Source organism: Eleutherodactylus coqui, chromosome 6, assembly GCF_035609145.1.
Source record: "Eleutherodactylus coqui strain aEleCoq1 chromosome 6, aEleCoq1.hap1, whole genome shotgun sequence".
NCBI classification, from domain to species: Eukaryota; Metazoa; Chordata; class Amphibia; order Anura; family Eleutherodactylidae; genus Eleutherodactylus; species Eleutherodactylus coqui.
The window spans coordinates 89,984,522-90,005,414 of record NC_089842.1 but is presented as its reverse complement, the minus strand read 5'-3'; the positions used below and the strand labels follow the sequence as shown (position 1 = coordinate 90,005,414).

Sequence of the window (20,893 nt, the reverse complement as noted above, 5' to 3'; positions counted from 1 at the left end):
AGAAAAAAGTGTGTAAAATAATAAAATGGTGCACTCACCTGTAAAATTGGTTCAGTACCGGTGTCCTGTGCTGCCCCTGAGTCTCTGCTTACTAGGCTGAAGCGATGACGTCACATCAGAAACATGTGACCACTGCAGTCAATCACTAGCCTCAGCGGTGTACGGCAAGAGACCACTGAGACCAGTAATTGGTGGCCGCACTCATGTCTTATACTGTAGGTGTGACGTCATCCCTGCAGCCTAGTAAACAGAGACTGATGGTGAGCACCGGGGCTGAAGGGGAGTGCGGTGTCTTGTACTAACACACGCACTTGTGAATGTAGACATGACTGGTATGCGGATGCTGGACACATGCACAGTGCATTTTTTTTTGCAATCTCCTACTTTATCGCGGATCCGCGCCGCGTCCACAGTGACAGCTGCGGGTGTGCCGTGGTGGGGATGGCTTCCATTGACTTCAATGGAAGCCATCTCGCGGGATCCGCAGATAAAATGGAGCATGCTGCGATTTCTTCCTACATGTGCGATACGCACTCCGGGAAAAAAATTACATCCTCATGCTTTAAATTGCCCTGCGGATGCTAAGGCATCCCTTAGGGTGGCTAAAGCTGCAGATCTCCTGCTCAGATTTTCATTATAATTGAATCCGCCCGTGGACATTGGGCCGCAGGCTGGTTTCTCACAACCATATTTGAGCCCCATATGTGGTCCATGTTTGCGGACCATAATACGGAGCTTGTGTAAACCTAGATATCTATTCACATGGATGTGTATTTTTTTGCACATTTGCCTCCATTTTTCAATTTTTTCCTCTTGAGCAACTATGGATCAGTGTTGGCCCAGTAAAAAACAAACTATATGAAGGCAAAAACTGATCAGATACTGATGAAGTACTGATGATATTTGGTTGTAATGTCATCTGAAACTCGTCCATAATTCACATCCGTATAACTAACTTGCTTCCTTCGCTCATCTGAAGCTGGCCGGAGTCACTTCTGGTTATATATCTATATCCTGTAACTCAGCAGCCCAAACTTCACTATACCACCCTTGTCTCCACTGCGCAGCAATAACTTTATCTGTACTACACACTGGGGTAAAGTCACTTGGTCTAGCCCCAGCAAATATCTCTCTCCTCAGGGTAACCCTCTCCTTCCCTGGCCGCTGCAGTCTGTATTTATACGGAATCATTAAATATTTTGATGTTTTAAAATTTTCAGCGAAACTAATCTTTAAATTAAAGATTACTGAGCGACGGTTGTGTTTGTGATGTGATCCAGCAGTTCTGTGATTTTCGTAATTCGGCTCCTATGACATTAAGGGCTCTTACCCACTTGCATTTTTTAACGCTGCGACATCGCTACTTTTTTAACACGATTGTCAATTGGACTTTCTAATGTTAAAAATCGCATCGCAAAAAAAAAAAAAAAAAGCAAAGCAGAAACTTGCAATGCATTTTTAACATTAGAAAGTCCCAATGACGATCACATAAAAAAACGCAGCAATATCGCAGCGTTAAAAAAAACGCAAGTGGGTAGGATCCCTTACAGTGGAGATGTGAACGGAGGCTTATCTCTCTTTATCTTCTCTCTGGATAGTGAGGAGTAGACAGTAAAGTGATTCAGTGTTCAGTTGCAAGGGTTGACATGCAAGGACACATTGGGGGGATTCAAGAACAACATTAAAAACTTTAACTTTGTACATGTGCCTCTTGCACAAAAATTTGCAACTTTACTGATTTTTGCATTGTCCTCACCACTTTTGTAAAAAGTGGTTGCAGCTTCACAAATTCACAATTTACACCATAAACTGGTGTAAATCATAGTGCAAATCTATGGCAGGTTTGAATTGCCCTAGATTTCATTAACCCTTTGCAATCCAACTTTGGATTCAGGGTTTCCTAGGGGGCTCTCTCTTTCTGCCATTATACAATGGCACCATCTGCTGGCTGTAGCCAGTACTGAGGTATGGGACATGCTGGAGAGGCCCCCCGACAACAGAGTAGTCAGTAATATACAGTAAGAATACCCTGCCAGACGTCTTCCAACATCAAAGCTGTACAGCCTTCAATCAGAATGTCTTCAGACGTCAGACAGTGGATTGGAAAGGGGTAAGTGGTGCACGGCCAGCCCAAGATGTGCCAAATGTTACTCCATTGCCACTAACAGGGTTTATCAAAATAATAGGAACACCTAGGATTGATAACGCTCAATAGTTTGATAATCCGCTGTCTAACATCATGTAAAACACTGGTCTTAGACAAATGAGCCCCATAGTTGCAAATGCTCAAATGCTTTACCAAAGCACAGTTGTCATGGATGACCTTTGGGGGTTCACGGAATGATCAATGGGAATGTTTGCACCCTTCCGAATTAATCATAAATGGTTTGTGCGCACAAGAAGATATCACACTGACGCAAGTTCAGCATATGAAAACTTCCTAATTTCTGCTTTATTAGTGGGCACGTAGCCTCTTTTATAGAGATTAACATATCTGCCCTTTTTGGGCATGCCAAAGATTGCATAGATAAAATGGATTGATTGATTATTGGATAAGCTTCTTGAGATTCTTCCTTCATCCGGTCATCTGTTATTCTTGACGTTGCCCGTCACATGGCATCAGTCAGGAGGGGGCAAGATGAGATGAGCGAGTTGTCTTAGGTACCACGTGGGGATGATCCGGTATGATTGGAGGCTATGACTTGGATTATTAGCATCAATTTCCCATAAACTGCTTGTACTAATTATTGCGATTGCTAAAAAGCGGTAATGTTAAAACTGTGGTTTTGTGTGTCTGACTCGCTTCAGCTAACGTCTGCTAGGAATCGGGAAATATTGAGTTTTACTGTATGTTTTACAGAGTGTTCCACTTAATGCTTGCTTCAGCTAAAGTCTGCTAGGAATAGGGAAACAAAGTTTCATTGTACATTCCCATATGAGGAAGTGGATATGTAAGATATAAAAAGATATGTGTGTAAGCAAACGCAAGATGGAAAAATACTGTCATAGGTATACAGAAGATAAAGAATGTATAGTATGTAAAAGGATATATGAGGGAGAGTGTCAACTACAGGTCCACTGTCCACTACATATGAAAATGTATGTCCACTGTCACTGAAGTATAGATATTGCGTATATTCACTACAGTTAGTCAGGATTATATCAAGGTGCTTTTTTAATATTATTTCCTATTTCACAGCGTATATTAGGGCCTCTTCACATCTCGTTATTCCTGTACAGGGTTTCCATAGGGAATTACATCTGAATCCCTGAGGTAGGGCTCTGAATGGAACTCCTGCACAGAACCAATCACTTATATTGCTAAAACTGAGACCAATAGGTTTCGCTTCAGCAGAGTTGAATTAGTTTCCGCATTTTGAACCATGGACCGCATTATTCTTTTCGAGTCAAAATGCAAGAAAGAAACAGTTCTGCTGCACAAATACCTATTCATTTAGGTTTCAGTAATAGAAGTGACTGTTTCCATCCAGCAGTTCTGTCTGAGTCCCTTTTTCGGGATTCCGACATAATCCCCCATGTCAACCCTGGAGGGAGGGAATAACGAGATATGAACAAGCCCATAGCTGATTGTTTTATTATGTTCCTATAATGTAATGTACTTTTTTATTTCTAGTGCCTGTAACTAATGTAGCTCTGAAGGGTAACGATACTGGGTTTATTTGGCCTGGAAGTGATTCAGTGTCTCTAAACTGTTCAGCCGATGGTACTGATGTCAGTTTTTCCTGGAGGCTGAATGGGGCGCCACTCCCTGAAGACCAACGTTACCACCAAAGTATCAATATACTCATTATCAGCCCGGTTTCTTCTATGGATAATAGATCTTTCACCTGTATAGCATCAAACCCTATAAGCAGTGAGACAAGCAATGGAGTATCCCTCAACCTAGCCGGTGAGTAATAAAAACATGAAATAAATTCTACTTATGTACTGCATAGTAAACAAATTTTACAACTTATTGGGGTGCCCATACATGCTGCAAATGATCAGCGGTAACTGCATGCAGCTCACCACTAATGCAAGGGATCCACATAGATATGCTAATTACATAACTCACAGAAAAAGGAGGCCAAATATACATCCCCTGATATGTTGCAGGACAGGCTCCATAGCCATCTTCCTTGATAGCATGCAAACTGCCAGATTGCAATGAGGCAGCGAATTGTTCAGTGCAGACTAAATGCAGCCACACACCTCAAGCCAAAGTGGGGGAGGGGTTATTGAAAACAAAATAGTCTGCACATGTGAACCGATACCAAAGATTCCAGCCATAGATAAGTGTGCTACACTATACAGGATTATAACCAATACTGGCAAATCCTAGAATGGTAGACTTGGAAGGGACTTCTAGGGTCTTGGGGTTCAACCCCTGCTCAATGCAGTATTCAAAGCAGTGGATTGCCTTGTATTACCACTGTGCACCACACTGGCGTGACACCCCGGGCTGCCTCGGCATCTATAGCAGTCTGCTTGCAAAAAAATACTAATAAATGTGGTTGTTAGAATTTTGGCCAAGACACATAAGCTGACGGTCCGCGGCAAGGCCACCGCGCATATGTCAGAACCTACGTTATCTCACGGTTAACTAGAATAAAATCACAGAAGTGAGAGAAAAAATGTAGAAAGACATAACTCACAGAAAAAGCAGGCCAAATATGCATCCCCTGATACGTTACAGGACAGGCTCAATCGCCATGTTCCTTGATAGCATGCAAAGTGCCAGATTGCAATGAGGCAGCAAATGGTTATGTGATTCAGCAGCACTTGGAATCCCCACATATGCAGCAGCCACTATATAAAAACGTGGTACGCTATGCTATTTACGTAGTGTATTGTTCATACACGTAATATTAGAATGGCCACACTACATAAATAGTGTAGAGCACTGTGACGTTCCATATCAATAGCTCAGTGCGCTGGCTGTTAACATACCGGTGGCTACATCCAATTTATGGAACCTTAGCAATTGTGTGTGCTGTCAAACTAGGCCTGTGTGTAGTGGACTTATGCTATGGCCCCTTTTAAAGAACTTTTTATGGCCATTTCTTGGTAAGTGTTGAAGATGCATACCATGTATGTAATTATCTATTTATGCAGTAATGTATTTTTTGCATACTTTGATATTGTGAGCCCCTACCATGTCTGATGATGATCACACAGCTCTTGTTACACAGTTATAAGAGAGAAAATCACAACTCATCTTACTGACTGTATACTTAAGGTCTGTAGCTTATTTTGGTAAATATATAAGGTAATGATTAAACTATCCTCCCAGCAGGCAGGAATGGTATAGCCTTAGCTAATGCTGTGCTGATGCATCATGGGATTGATTTGAAAGTGAAAGTAATATTTCACCATCAAGATGTTGCCTGACAAGCATCTGACAGGGGGCTGCACGGCATGGAAGTGGCAGCCATACATAGAGAAGACCTTCAAAGTGTGATAGGCAATCAGGTGAGGGGGGCAGGGATAGAAAGAATGTGTTTTTGCTAGAGTGGCCCTGTAATACACAATAAACTCATACACATTAGATAGCTGAATTGTTTTTAAGGGAAGGGCTTTACATATAAGCCCTTCCCTGAAAAACAAGAATTTTAGTGTAAAAAAAAAAGTGAAAAAATACTCACCTGTCCACCGCTGCCCTGTCCCCACTGGGATAAAGAACACATCTGTGGCATGCGGTAGATGTTTCCTTCATCCTCGCAAGGAAAAAGAATTCCCTGCTGCATCTGCCACATCTGTGACAGATGCAGCAAAGGAATTCTTAATCCCTGCAGGGAATAACGAATTCCCTACCACAGCTGTCACAGGTGACAGTTGCGGTGTGGGATCCAGCTGCCGGCATCTTGTAATTGTTTTTCGGGAAAGGGCTTTAAATATAAGCCCTTTCCTGAAAAAACAAAAAGGTGATAGAAATAAAAAAAAAATCTATACTCACCTTTTTCAGCTGCCGGAGCTCCCTTGAAGAGAATGCGTGCATTATTTCTATTTTTTTTTTACACTAAAATTCAGTTTTTTCAGAGAAGAGCTTATATGTAAAGCTCTTCCCTGAAAAACAATTCAGGTGTGCCGGCAGACGATTGCCTTCAATGGAGCCACCGGCAGCAGCCGTGGCTCCATTGAAGGCAATGCACGGACCGGCATTCACGCTTGTTTTTGCACGTACATGGGTGCGCAGTTATGTACACACCTATGTACGCACAAAAACACGCTCGTGTGAAGCCACCCTAATGTTGTACCACTTATTAGTCGGCATAGTTACTGCAAAAAGTTGCACCGAAAATGTGTCTTCAAATTTGGTGCAATTTTTGACAAATTTAGGCAACACCCACTTTTCATGAAGCCATACCTCTTTGGTGGACAAGTTGTAAAAAGTATCCCAAAGTGTCTAATATTTTAGCTTCATTTTTGATGCATGATGTCACATTCAGACTATGCCCACTATCCACAAATCCCATGCCTCTTTGTCAAACGTGATAAAAAAAAAAGTTTCTGAAAGTATCATAAATGTAGTGCAAAGTATCTTGTAAAGTTTTTTTTTTGATGCAGTTTGCCATAGACAACTGTTAAATTCTCAATAGTAGTACGGGGCATGTCCAGCAGCCATGCTGTGAGGACGCACAAAGCCTGAGCTCCGTGGTAATCCCCATCATCCTGCACCCATCCTGACTGCCCAATCCCCCGGGTGTGCTCTATAATACACTCACGGACAGGCGATCACCCCTGGCGACACAGCGAGAGCTCCAGTGGATGTTCGGCGGAGGTTTCCATCAGCCCCAGCTTCAGGCCTACTTTACAGACTTCCCCAACCAAGGCTTCCGGCGAGCAGAGGCAGTGGGTGATCCACAATCCTCCAGCTTAAAGAAGATCGGGCAGTGCAGCTGGACACTCCAAGAGCGGAAGTGGTGAGAAACCTGGCCCGGGAGGTGACACCTGCCAGCAGAGACCCCGAGGGTGTCGCGACACCCTGGGTCTGACTGTCCGGAGGCTCCCCGCTGCACGAGAGGAGAGAAGGGGCCGCTGGAGCGTGGCGGATTTCCGCCGGTCGGCGCTGCATCCCCGACCCGACACCCCTGCCTTGGCCCTCGGAGTACTTCTTCATCATACTGGTGAGAGGCGGCGGGGTGCAGGGGGAGAAGAGAAATACCCGAATCGCCCGCAGATCTGGCCCTCCGGGACGCCCAGTGCCACACAGAGGGGACCCACAAAACTGCCCGTCCCCTGCCTCAGATACAACATAAGGGGCAGGACTCTGCAGGGTACTCACCGGCTGCCCCACTACAACAGCACCTTTAAAACGACTGTGTTGCCCGCAAGCGGCGGCCATTTTGCAAATAACACCACACACGGGAGCCAGAGCCCTAACCCTTGGGGCGATATCCAATGAGAGAAGTCAGGAGATAATCCTTATACTTGGGACTCTGCTGTGTGGACTGGGCATTTGCCATTTATAGTCTTGAGTGAAATGGGAGGCAGACCCTGCCACCTATATCTTCTTAATAAACAACATTGGAAGCTGACCAGCGGCGGGCTGGCACACTGCCGAACTGCGATACCAAGTTGCTGGATATCAAGCCCTCTATACACCCCTACTTCAGATATATTACCGCAACCGCGCCAATCAAACCTTTGACTGCTAAAATCGCCGCCTAGCGCTATCAGCTTTTGTGAGCCAGTGCGGCCTTCTACTACGGCCCTGGCTGTGGCAAACAACAAACATCGACCAAGCCTCCGACTGACAGACCGTTAAGCCGAGCAACTCAGAACGCTCTGGAACTCAGAACTCTTCTCCTCTCCGAAACTGAACGAACCTAAACATCTCAAACCACTATCTAGAAGGAAATCCTCTACTGACCTCCCAGCGCATAAAGACCGCAAACATACCAACGCCGTCCTCCTCCCACAGGCGGGGCAGCCGCAGGTCCTCCAAGATGAGTCGTAGCACTCCCCCATCGATAACGGAGCGTCTTAAGGCCTTCGTACTTGAGCCAACGACTGACACCCCGCACCAACTACCTAGACTGGACATAGAGGCTGCCAGAGCCTCTGGGTCTGTTCTTTCCTCGGAGGCAGAACAGGAACCAACACTGCGACAGGTCACAGCGCAGCTCCTGGAGGCCATACACTCCAGCACCACTTCCTTGACTGGGAAAATCGAGGAGGTTAAATTAGATGTAGGATTGCTGTGGCAAGACATGCATAATCTCAGGAGTAGAGTTGGAGAGGTAGAGGCACGCATATCCCAGCTGTGGCTCCAATACCTGACAAACTCACAGAGCTTAACAAGGCTGCGAATGTCTGGGCCCAGTGCGCAGATGACCTGGAAAATAGACTGCGCAGAAACAACCTTCAAATCCAAGGTCTACCGGAACGCGCCGAGGGCCAAGATCCTTGCTCGTTTACGGAAACTTGGTTGAAAGAACTTCTGCCGGAGGCCAAGTTCACTGCAGCCTTTGCCATTGAACGGTCCTATAGGGTCCCGGGCCGCCCTCTGTCTCCAGGCGCACCCCCAAGACCGATGCTGGCAAGACTTCTCAGCAGCAAAGACAGAGATATAGCCCTCCAGGTTGCTAGGCGTATGCAGATTCTCCAATACCAGAATGCTAATATTTCTGTTTTTCCAGACTTTTCTACCGCTCTTCAGAAAGCCAGAGCGACCTTTGTGGCTGTTAAGCATTGACTGAGGGAGGCCTCCATACCATACTCCATGATGTATCCAGCTCGACTTCGTGTGGTCCACAATGAACGAGCCTCCTTTTTCTCCACTCCAGAGGAGGTCGAGGACTGGCTTAATCGTATGCCAAGATCGCCCAGGCACCAGTGATCTCCTGACAAATTCCATCCGGGAGGGAGAAGGGGAGGGGGGGGGGGGGGGGGGAGACCGGATATTTGGTTACGGTCAATCTAACGTCTCCTGAGATATTTAAACCTGTGTACATATATACTTGTATTTGTCTCCCCCCCCACTTCTCTTCTTTTTTTTCCTTTATTTTCTTTCTTCTTCACTCTTCCCTCCTCTCCCTCCACACCGCCCTCTAATACTTCACATTTATCGGTTGTTCCGTCCGATTTAACTGAATAGTGACAGACGCCGGGCATAATTGGCTACATACTGTATGCAAATCACTGTCGTCTCAAGCGCATATATGAGAGCCCCTCGTTGGGCAATCGAAATCTATGTAGCTGTGATGATGAGGTCCTATAGTTCAAACAGACCTGATCTGTCTGACTGTGCGCAGATTTGTCATCGCATTTAAGATGTACAGTCTTCCCCGTCACCATATGCACGTTCATGTTTTATTAATGGTTACAATGTTTGTTTCATTTAAGCAAGCCTTTGCTGATGCAACTTCAAATGCAATTTCTTGGATAAGTTCTCGCAGTACAATGTTCAGAGACAGTATAAGTTATGATCAAAGGGTACAGCTCTTGACCAAAGTACAGGAGACTCTGATGGTGAGCCATATGCGGAGTCTGCTTACCCAGACAGGGGATATCCCCCTGCATATGCATAGAAATAATCGCGTTAACGGCTAAAAGCAACATACTCTCCTGGAACGTGCGGGGGATGGGCATCCCCAGGAAACGGTCCATGGTCTTCTCATATATCAGGAGCCATAACCCACACATCGTATGCCTCCAAGAGACGCATATGATTCCAGAGAAAACTGGGCAGCTGCAGAAGCCATGGGTCCAATGGTCTCTGCACTCCACATACTCATCTTACGCCAGAGGATTATCATTATTGATCCACAAGCAACTGAGATGGGAATCGGGGTGCACAGTTAGGGACCCAGAGAGCAGGTTCATCTTTATTCAGGTATGGATAGAGTCCCTCCCCTACATACTTGTGGGGGTGTACCTCCCCCTGCCGGCCAACATTGCAATCCTTCATCACGCGGCCCAATTTGCCACCCAGTACCCTAACGCGTCCGTACTGTGTATGGGAGACTTGAATCTGGTGCTAGATCCTCAGTTGGACAGGTTCAGTGCTCCGCATGCCCACACAGCCCAGGCCGACCCCTCACCCCTGGCTTTATTTGTGCAGGAGGTCGGCTGGAAATACATTTGGAGAATTAGACGGCCGGCGGTCCGTGAGTACTCATGTCATTCTGTCGGTAGGAACGCCCTCTCCGAAATAGACTATTGCCTTGGGAACGCCAGACTGCGCACCGCAATTACCCATATTGAATACCTTCCCAGGGGCATATCGGATCACTCCCCCATGTGTGTTGAAATTACCACACCAGATGCACGTGCCCATAGGCATAATTTGCGCGTGCATCCATTCTGGCTGAACCTGTTTGGCACAAATGACAGGATTCCTGACCAACTCGCTACCTTCCTAGAGCCGACCCGGTAGTGCTATGGGAGACATTAAAGGCCTTCCTATGGGGTGCCCTAAAATCTTCCATTTCATATATAAAAAGGGACTCCTCCATGCTGGAACGGGAGATGGCGTCCCAGTATGTGTGCCTAGAGACAGCTTACGTTGCAGACCCATCCGATGAGCATAGAGAGCAGTGGCTGAGACAGGGAAGACCATACCTAATCCATCTGCAAGAGAATGCCCGTAGAGCATCTTTTTTTTGCAAAACAACGATTCTATGAACTGGGCAACCAATCCAGTAGCTTATTGGCCCACTTTGTGCATCAAAATTCGGCATCTCCGTCAATACTTCGTATCGCGTCTGAAACAGGAGAGATTCTCCATGAAAAGAAACTAATAGGGGCACGATTTCAGCGCTTCTACAGCGAATTGTACGCTACTGGATTCCATGCCACTCAACAAGAGCTCGTGAGCTATTTATCAAACCTCAATTTCCCTGTGCTTACCCCGGACCAACAGATGTTAATTAGAGATGAGCGAGCACCAAAATACTTGAGTGCTTGTTACTCGAGTCGAACTTTCAGTGATGCTCGAGAGTTCGTTTCGAGTAACGAACCCCATTGAAGTCAATGGGCGACTCGAGCATTTTTGTATATGACTGGTGCTCCGCTAAGGTTTTCATTTGTGAAAATCTTAGCAAATCACCAAAGTCATGTAAAAACACAGAAATGGATAGGGCAGGCGAGGAGCAACATGCAGGGCTGCATTTCGGGCTCCGAGGTCTCACTATTAAGCCACAATAGTGGCAAGAGTGAGATTTCCCCCCCCCTAGCCCAGAGATGGACTGGGCCCTAGCCTCCCTGGACGCCACTAAAGCCTTCGACTCCATTGAGTGGCCCTTCCTACTCCAGGTGCTGAAGAGATTTGGGTTTGGAGATAGATTCATTCAATGGATCTCCCTAATATACAAAATGCCTGTGGCGGCAATTTCAGTGAACGGCACCTGCTTTCCGTACTTCCCTTTGTGTAGAGGTACGAGACAGGAATGCCCTCTCTCCCCACTCCTCTTCGCCCTGGCCATGGAACCACTGTCTATCATGCTCCAGACGTGTCCGATATGTCACGGGATTGTAATAGGAGATAGGGAGGACCGTGTGGCGCTATACACCGATGACCTTATGCTCTTCATGTCTGATCCAATGATTTCCCTGCCTCGCACCATGGACATCATCAACAAATTTGGGCTATACTCAGGTCTACATATTAATTGGTCAAAATCTGCCTTAATGCCAGTCTCTGCACAGAACCCCCTGCGGCTCATGGACTCACTCTGCGTCCTACAAATCTCCAACGACTTTAAGTACTTGGGCATCCAGATCACCAACACAGTGAGTCGAACTCTGGATCTGAACGTACTCCCCCGGTAGACCTCTATAGGTCCAAATTCAGAGTCTGGGGGTCACTGTCTCTATCGGTAGCGGGCTGCATTAATTTAATCAAAATGATAGTCCTGCCTAAGTGCCTCTACATCCTGCAGCACATCTCCATGCCCATCCCGAGGAGATTTTTTCGGACCATGAACTCTCTCATGTCCTCCTTTATATGGGGAAGCTCCCGCCCATACTTGCAATTGATATGCTGCCTTTGCCATACACCCTACTGCTACTTCCCCCTCCATAAATCCATTATTATTTTCCTTTCTTTACTCTTTTTTCTCTCTCCCCCTCTTTCTTACGAAATGTACTGCATTTAGTGGACATTGCAAGAAGTATGGCTGATTGGCTTCCAATCCACTTGCATGACTTTGTACTGCAAATGTTTTGTTTTGACATGCTGTTTACTTGTCAATAAAACGAGTTAAAAAAAAAAAATTCTCAATAGTAGGTTTTCCTAACTGGGGCAGATTTAGTAAAGCAGTCTAAATAATTAGACAGTGTAAACTTGACTAGACCAGGCAATCTTAAAACACACCAGATTTATTGCAGTAGCTCTGCTGGATGATAAATATGTCAAATCATTAGACTGTCTAATGTAGCTTCATACCACCCATAGGCGTATCGTGAGGGGGAGCAGGGGTCGCCGTTGCGACCCGGCCCTTGCTTTGCAGGGGGCCCAGAAGCCCCGCCATATTCAAAATGCACACTTGTGCATTCTATAGAAGGCAGAGCAGGGCGACCGGCATTACACTGACAGCCGCGTGATTGGTGCGGCTGGGGTGTGTGGCTGCTGGAGGGGAGCAGCGAGGAGGGGAGGCGAGGCAAGGCTGACTTACCCATGCAGAGAACACTGCAGATGTGGCTCCTCTGGGGTTACTTCTCCTCCCGCAGCGTGTCGGCAGCCACCAATGAGACGTCCAGGGAACAAACAGGCTTCTCTCTGGTTCTGTAAGCATTCGTTATTGAAGTAAAGTCCCGATTGGCTCCTCCCACCGGCTGGTCACATGACTGGCCACATGAGTGTGACATTAGAGGTCCTTGACAGACAGCACCCACCCGGCTCAGGTAGTTAACCATGTGCTGCCTGCTCCCTGGAGGAGGACACCTCTGTCTGCTGGGAGTCCCACAAACTAGTGGAGCTACTGAGGTGAGCAGATTTACATGCAGTTCACCCAACAACCCTCCATGTCTAATCTCACTGACCAGCAGTGAATGCCTGCAGTTAACTCCTTCATGACTGGCCTGGTTTAAGCAATAATAAGCAAACAGTTTTTCAGTCTTTATTTTTGTGCATTATTAGGGTCAGAACTATTTTTTTTCTTGTTGACATGTTTGTTTTGAGGACTTGTTTTTGTGTGAAAAGTTGTTTATTTAACCCCTTCCCGCCCCATGACATAAGGGTACATCCTGGCAGCGAGGTACTTCCCGCAAAATGACGTACCCTTACGTAATTGGGAAAGCACAAAATCATAGCAGATCTCGTGCTATCCCGCAGTGGGAGCCGGCTGTCACTAGTAGCCCGCCTCCCGCTGCAATAGTGGGGGGCATCGGAGATGCGCCCCACCCCCCTGCTGTAAACCCCTTCCCTGCCGCGATCTATGTAGATTGCAGCAGGGAAAGGGTTCACAGAGGGAGCGTGCTCCCTCTGTGACTTCAGCCGGCTCTCGCAATGTTATTGCAGAGCCCGGCTGGTTGTTATGGCAACAGGACGCCAGATACCGGCGTCCTGTATTGCCAGCGCCTAAGATCGCTATAGCATTTTTGCCTCACAAAAAAATGCAATAAAAGTGATTAAAAAACCCTATGTACCCCAAAATGGTATCAATAAAAACTACAGCTCGTCTCGCAAAAATTAAGCCCTGAGAGAGCTCCGTCCATGGAGAAATAAAAAAGTTATAGCACTTTTAATGCAGTGAGTTTAGAAAAAAATAATAATTTCCAAAAAAGGATTTTTATTGTGGAAAAACCTAAAAAAAATATAAGAATTTTGGTATCGTAACGGTACTGACCCGCAAAAAAAAATGTAGTGTGTCATTTATGCTGCTTAATTAACGCTATAGAAAAAACTCAAAAATCTATGGCAGAATTGATGCGTTTTCTCTCCCTGCGATCATAAAAAAAGATGTGATACGTGTGGGCATGGAGGCTCTAGTACCCTGTTGTACTGCCTCTAGCTTGGATACAAGATGTGATACAGGCAGGCATGGAGGCTCTAGTACCCTGTTGTACCACCTCTAGCTTGGATACAAGATGTGATATGGGGGGCAATTGAGGCATACAGGTTCCATATGGTATTATGTGTCCACATTTGCTGTGACTGAGCCTCTAGATCATACAAACGTCTAGGCTGTGGGAGTTGGCGTCCCAAATGCGCAGACCGGTGCCAGCAGCCGGGGAGTGACGGTACTGTGCGGAGCTCTGCGATCCCCGCACAGAAATAGAGCACGCTGTGATTTGTTTTCCACATGTGATTTCGTGCCGCCCAACCGCGGCCGTCTGCCTAGGATTGCGTTTTCTAACGCAAGCCTATGGCAGTTTCCATGGGTGGAAATTCTGCGGAAAATCCGTCTGCGGAATTTCCGCCTGTGTGCACGGGGCCTAAGGCTGCTCTAAGACGTGCATTCAGAAAACACAGCTTAGTCGTGGGTTTTTTACCTCAATTTTGAGCAGCACTTTTGAACGCATGGTAAAGCGGTTTTAATGCACCCCACAATTGTGATGGGTGGGGAGGTGTGTTAGAAAACGCAAATACAGGACAGATAGCGCTTAAAAATCACCGCTTCCGAGCTCACGTCTGAGTAATCGCATTCAAATCAATGGAAGCAGTATACCGCAATAAAAAGCGGTGTGTGTGTGTGAGAGTGGCCTAAGGGGCTACAAACAAATCTTCATGTAGTGCAGGAAACGCGTTAATGGGGCTAATTCATGTATGGAAATTCGTTTTGCAGCTGTATGCAGCACGATTTAGGTATGGGTACACAGTGAGAAAGGGAAGGGGGGGGGGCCTGAGCTGAACTTTTGCACCCGGGCCCTTGAGCCTTTAGGTACGCCCCTGATACCACCTATTAGATAGCTTATAGAGATGAGCAAGCATACTCGCTAAGGACAATTGATCGATCGAGCATTGTCCTTAGCGAGTATCTCCCCGCTCGGGAGAAATGGTTCGGGTGCCGGTGCGGGTGATAGGTGAGTAGTGGCAGTCAGCAGGGGGGAGCCGGGGGGAGAGAGGGAGAGAGAGATCTCCCCTCCGTTCCTCCCTGCCCTCCCCACAGCTCCCTGCCCGCTGCCGGCAGCCGAATCTTTGCTCCCGAGCGGGCAGGTACTCGCTAAGGGCAATGCTCGATCGAGCAATTGCCCTTAGCGAGTATGCTCGCTCATCACTAATAGCTTAGTTTACTCCAAAAATTGGATCAGATTTTGATGCAATATTAGTGCATAATGTCACATGGCTGCCCTTTTCCCATGCAGCCATGCCCATTTCTCATACAGATTGTAAACACTGTCTGAAAGCATCTAAAACACATAGTAAATGTAGTGCAAAACACGTTTGACGGTATTTTGGCAAATTCTTCCAGGATATTGTGGAATTTTCACAGTGTTAAACATGCATAACAAATGTAGTGTTTGCACCACATTTGTTATGCATTTTAGACACTTTCAGAGCCTTTTTTTGACAGGTTCGAAAGAGTGCAGTGCCTTTATGAAAAAGGGAGGGGCCTAAATGCACTAAAACTTGAGCCAGATTTGCACCAAAATTTGGGCACAATTTTTGGCATAAACAAAGTCAGTTTATAGCTGGTATAAAGCTAGCTAGGCAGTCTATAGATTCTACTAATTGATCAACCAGGATAAGTTACTGTGATGAATCTGAAGCATTTTAAGACTAAGTCTGCGCTCTCTAACTATTATTTCAGTATAGATAAATCTGCTCTGTTGTGTTTTTCTGCTACATAAGGGTGACTACCCACTACAGTTTTTTTCCCTGCGGAATTCGCAGCATTTTTTTTTTCTGCAGGGGTCTATGGGACTTGTAATGTTAAAATCGTGATTGCGCAAAATCGCAATTTACCGCAAAATCGCGATTTTGCGCGATCGCGATTTTAACATTACAAGTCCCATAGACCCCTGCAGAAAGAAAAATGCTGCGAATTTCGCAGTGAAGACGTAACAGTAGTGGGTAGTCACCCTAACAGTGAACTTGATTCACTTGATATACAAACTCTCTTTTTTTCTGACATTCTTTGTAAACGTGCCCTGATACGAAATAGTTTTCTTCCTGGTGATATGATAGTGGTTCTATCTTTTGTTTGTGAATTCTTTATTTACTGCAATTACAAGAATGGCAAAATAATTCCAGCATTATTTACATCATGTGGAACTTGTATAAGAATTGTATAAAAAAAAACACATTTGTGTCTAAAAATTGCAATTTGCACATAGTAAGGTATTTGCAGAGTTTTTTGGTCCCTTTTCTATTGTGCATTGTCTGTCTTCCAACAGGGTACCCGAATGGAGAAATTAAATGTCTAAGCAGCTCTAATAACGAGTATTTTACCTTTGTTTGCGCTTGGGAAAATGGCCGTCCTCCCGCCAATGTGACAATGACATTTAATGGGACACCAAAGACCGAACCTAATATTGTGTTCAAAATTGTGAGCTTAAATGGTCGTATCCAAGGATCAGACCTCACCTGCAGCGGTGATCAGCTGGGAAGAACGTCAACATGTACAATGACACTTGGTGAGTTATAAATATGGTTTTAACACCAACACATTTTCTTTTGCAATCCTGTTTGGGAGGGGGAAGGGGGGTATAAAGACTATCTCCCTCAACAGGCTTTGAAGCTAACCTGGAGCAATGGGAACTTGAACCTTCACAGAATGGAAGAATGGGCATGTGTATTAATTTTATCAATGCCCCCTCCCAGGATAGAGCCTAATGGGCCATTTACACAGAATGATTATCACTCAAAACTTGAGCGATAATCGTGCCGTGTAAATGCACAAAAATTGCTCACTTTTCGTTAACTGGTTGTTAAGCTGACTTTTCCCTCAGTTTAAAAACCATCGCTGGATCATGGGATTGTTGTTCTGTATAAAAGCTTCCTGTTCAGCACTTCAACTTCTATGTAAGAAGCCTGTGATCCAGCGATAAAGTCTTGTCAGTATAAATGTTCTGCACGAGCGCTAACGACCTTAGCGGTGACATCAGCCCTCGTGCACTCGTTTACCCAACTGTCAGCTCATGTAAATGGGGCATTCGTATCAAGAAAGGATCTCTTCCCGAGAATAATGTAATGGCCCAGTACAACGGGGCCCCTCCATAACTGTATGCCTGCAGTTGTTTATGTAATGTCAGTGTCTTCTGTGTTGCATGATTGATGTGTATTGCATATTTGCAGCACTGAAAGAGGTAACTGTCTGGTATGTGAGCTGACTGTCTGGAAAATGTATCCTTTTTTTGTCATGTGACCTCATAAAATATATGTGAATGCAAGGTGCGTGCAAGGAGTTCTGGGTCTGGAGAGTTCTGAGTAGGGACAGTTTTGCTCTGGATCTGCAAGAGGACCACACAGGCACCTTCAGCCTGTGTGGCCGAGAAGGAAAGAGGCTGGAAGGAGTCTACAGCCTGCCCTGATATGAAAAGATATGAAAGTACCTCCTCAATGCTAGGAGAAAGATTGAAAAACCGCCATGCAGCGTACTCTTTTTATCAAATGTGGGTGTTGACCGGGAGAGTGTTGGAGAGAAGAGAGTGTGTTGCCGGGATCAGGACCTACAGATAACAAGACTGTGGTTTCTCCTGTCCACTCGATAAGTCATGGGCTCCACATATATGTCGCAACTCTTGTTTAGTTAACCCCTTAACGACTGCCCCATCGGGAAACTACGTCCTCAGAAAGTGGGCTTTAATCCTAGAGGACGTAGTTTTATGCATCCTCTTTGGATTAATGCCCACTTGCCTGAGGACGTGACAGCTCCATGCTGTCGGTGACCGCAGGTGGCCGACAGCATGGAGCTGTCATCCCAGGATGCGGGCAGTCCCCCCCCCGGCATTGCGATCGGCGCTAGCCAGTGGCTAGCGCCGATCGCAAAAAAGTAAAGAAAACTGTCAAAAAAGTTAGTTCTTCAGCTGCCCTGCTGGATCGGCTCCACCAGGGCAGCTGAAATTACTTACCCGGCTTGTCGGCGGTGTCCCACGGAGATCTCGTCCTCCCGGACCCGCCGGCGGCCTTCTGCGCATGCGCGCCAGACGATGACGTCACGCGCATGCGCAGAAGCCCGGGAGCCCCTGGCAAATTTAAAATCTCCTGGCTCCCGGCTCCTGAAGGTAGCCGGGAGCCAGGAGGTGTTACCGGGGACCGCTGTGAGCGGTCCCCGGGCCCGCGATTGCCGCTATCGATTAGATAGCGGAGACCGCAAAAAAGTTGAAAAAGTAAGGTTTCACCTCCCCTCATGGATCGGATTCATGAGGGGAGGTGAAAATACTCACCCCTGGTCCTCTGCGATGTCCTGATGTCCCGGGACCCGAAATCCCGGTCTGCGCATGCGCGCCCGATGATTGACATCGGGCGCGTGCACAGAGGGGCTCGAGCCCCGGGAAATTCATGTCACTGGGGACATGATCACTGTCATCCAATAGATGACAGTGATCATGTAAGGTAAAAAAAAAAGTGCAAAAAGTTAAAAAATAAAAATAAAAAAAGGGGTAAAGAGTAAAAAAAAAAAAAGTGCAAAAAGTTAAAAAAAAAGTTTAAAAAACTTGCGTTTCATCTCCCCCCACGGATCATATCCGTGAGGGAGGATGAAATGACGTACCTAAGGCCCGCGGATTTATCCGCGGACCTTACCCCAGCTTCTGCGCACGCCGCCGTCGCCAATATGGCAGGTGCATGCGCAAAAGCCGTGGTAATTTAAAATCTCCCTGCTCCTGGCTACAAAACGTATCTGAGAGGCTGGAGATTTCACGGGGGGCCGCGGTGAGTGGTTCCTGATCACGTGTTTGCCATTATCCAATGGATAATGGCGATCACGTAAAAGTAAAAAAAAGGTGAAGGTTCATCTCCCCTCACTGATGCGATCGGTGAGAGGAGATGAAACTTTTTGCCGGAGGCCTCCGTATTTGCGCCCCGACACAATCTTCTTCCGTGAACGTTCCCGGATTCTGCGCATGCGGCCGCCGGCAAAACATCGGACACATGCGCAGGAGTCGGGGAGCCCAGGAAATTTAAAATCTCCTTGCTCCCAGCGACCAACGGTCGCCGAGAGCCCGGAGCAGTGACGGGTGGCCTCGTTGGGCGGTCCCCGGTCACGTGAACAAAAGGTAGCGATCTAACATAGGTCGGGCTCACATGACCGGATAGGAATTACGGATTCCGCATGCGTCTGATCCGCGGTAATACGCAGATCAATCGCATTGGATTACACTATTCCGCTCACATTAGTGGGTCGGAATTGCGTAATCCACTCGCAGAAAAGAGAACGCAGCAGGTTCTATTTTACCGCGGATATCTGCAACATAGAGCCCATTGTGCTCCATGGTCGCGGATATACCCGCAGCCCATACGCAACTACCTTGTATACGGGCTGCGGGTACCCGCGTCATCGCTAAGCGACGGTGCGGAAAATACAAACAAAAAAATATATATATACTGCGTATGACCGCCTGTGTGAGTAGGCAGTTATGCGCAGTACATTACGCAGCCGTACGTAGGGTCACGGCCGGCTCACAGCTGGGATCCTCTGCGGGCCTCCGCAAGCAGATTCCACCTACAGCCATGTGAGCCCGGCGTTATTCAGACCGCTACCTGTAATACGCAATTTACAAGAAGCCCCGGGAACGTTCGCCTTCCTGCAGTTTCAGGAGCAGCTTGTTGAGTGCCTTCTGTGTGAGACCGCCGCATCTCATTAAGCTTACGGAGACTCACAGAGCGCCACTTTTTACACCCCATACCCGCTACTGAGGTCAAGAAATACCCCCAAAAAGCATGAGAGGAGGGGGGATACACAGTTTTATAGCCCCATGTACCCATCCCAACCAGCCTCCGTAATTACCCCCGTCTTTGGAAATATTACACAGTTCACATTATTACTTTTATCTAAGATTTGGGGAACGCCGAAAAGGGCGGAGCGGTAGGGGTGTGTGTGTGTGTGTGTGTGTGTGTGTGTGTGTGTGTGTGTGTGTGTGGGGGGATATTTTTTTAAGGTGTCAATTTTTATTCCGTACAAGTGGGCAATGGGGCCTGTAATGTATTCAGTTGTGCCCTGCAATCCAACGGGTGTTCCCTGCATTACAGGCCTTGCCATGTGTCCTGTAAGTAGAGTGGGTATGTTTCTGAATACGGCACAAACAGGAGGATCCATTTTGGGGTGAACGTCTTCATTCCTATGTACACTGTACAAAAAAACCTGTTTTTAAATTGACAAAATTGCCAAAAAAATGAAAATCGTAATTTTTTCCTTCTGCTTTGCTTAGATTTATTCAAATACTGTGGGGTCAAAATACACAATACACCCCTAGATGAATTCATTAAGGGGTCTAGTTTTTAAAATGGGGTCATTTCTGGGGGGGGGTTTATCGTTTTGGACGCTCAATGGCCCTATAAGTGGGCAATGGGGCCTGGAATTTATACCGTTGTACCCTGAAATCCAACGGGTGCTCCATCCATTATAGGCCTAGCCATGTGTCCTTTAAGTAGATTAGGGTTACAAGGGTTATGGTTCTGAACACGGGAAAAACGGGGGTATCCATTTTGGGGTGAAAGTCTTCATTCCTATCTGTGCTGTACAAAAAAAAACTGTTTTTAAATTGATACAACTGCTGAAATAATGAAAATTGTAATTTTTCTCCTACTGCTTTGCTTAGATTTATTCAAAAATTGTAGTGTAAAAATACACAGTACACCCCTAGATAAATTCGTTAGGGGGTCTAGTTTTCAAAATGGGGTCATTTGTGGGGGCTCTCCGTCGTTTTGGCCGCTCAAGGGCTCTACAAGTAGGCAATGGGGCCTAAATCACCTTCATGCTAAATTTCTGTTCTGAAAGCCACCGACTACTCCTTTCATTTTGGGCCCCGTTGTGCATCCAGACAAAAGATTAGGGCCACAATA

The 20,893-nt window shown here is 46.4% G+C and overlaps 2 protein-coding genes across 2 annotated transcripts in view; both read left to right on the top strand.

Annotated features, from left to right (window-relative positions):
* Positions 1-3,661: 3,661 nt before the first annotated feature.
* The window catches only part of LOC136632356 (V-set and immunoglobulin domain-containing protein 10-like 2), a 119,514-nt gene continuing 102,282 nt past the window's right edge, over positions 3,662-20,893 (top strand). The window contains exon 1 of the mRNA XM_066607164.1: positions 3,662-3,910. Within this exon, the coding sequence (XP_066463261.1) occupies positions 3,829-3,910 (82 nt within the window). The 5' untranslated portion in view covers positions 3,662-3,828. The remainder of the gene's footprint in view (positions 3,911-20,893) is intronic.
* Positions 16,291-20,893, top strand: part of LOC136631389 (V-set and immunoglobulin domain-containing protein 10-like) — a 49,234-nt gene continuing 44,631 nt past the window's right edge. The window contains exon 1 of the mRNA XM_066605668.1: positions 16,291-16,524. Coding sequence (XP_066461765.1) covers positions 16,386-16,524 — 139 coding nt within the window. The 5' untranslated portion in view covers positions 16,291-16,385. The remainder of the gene's footprint in view (positions 16,525-20,893) is intronic.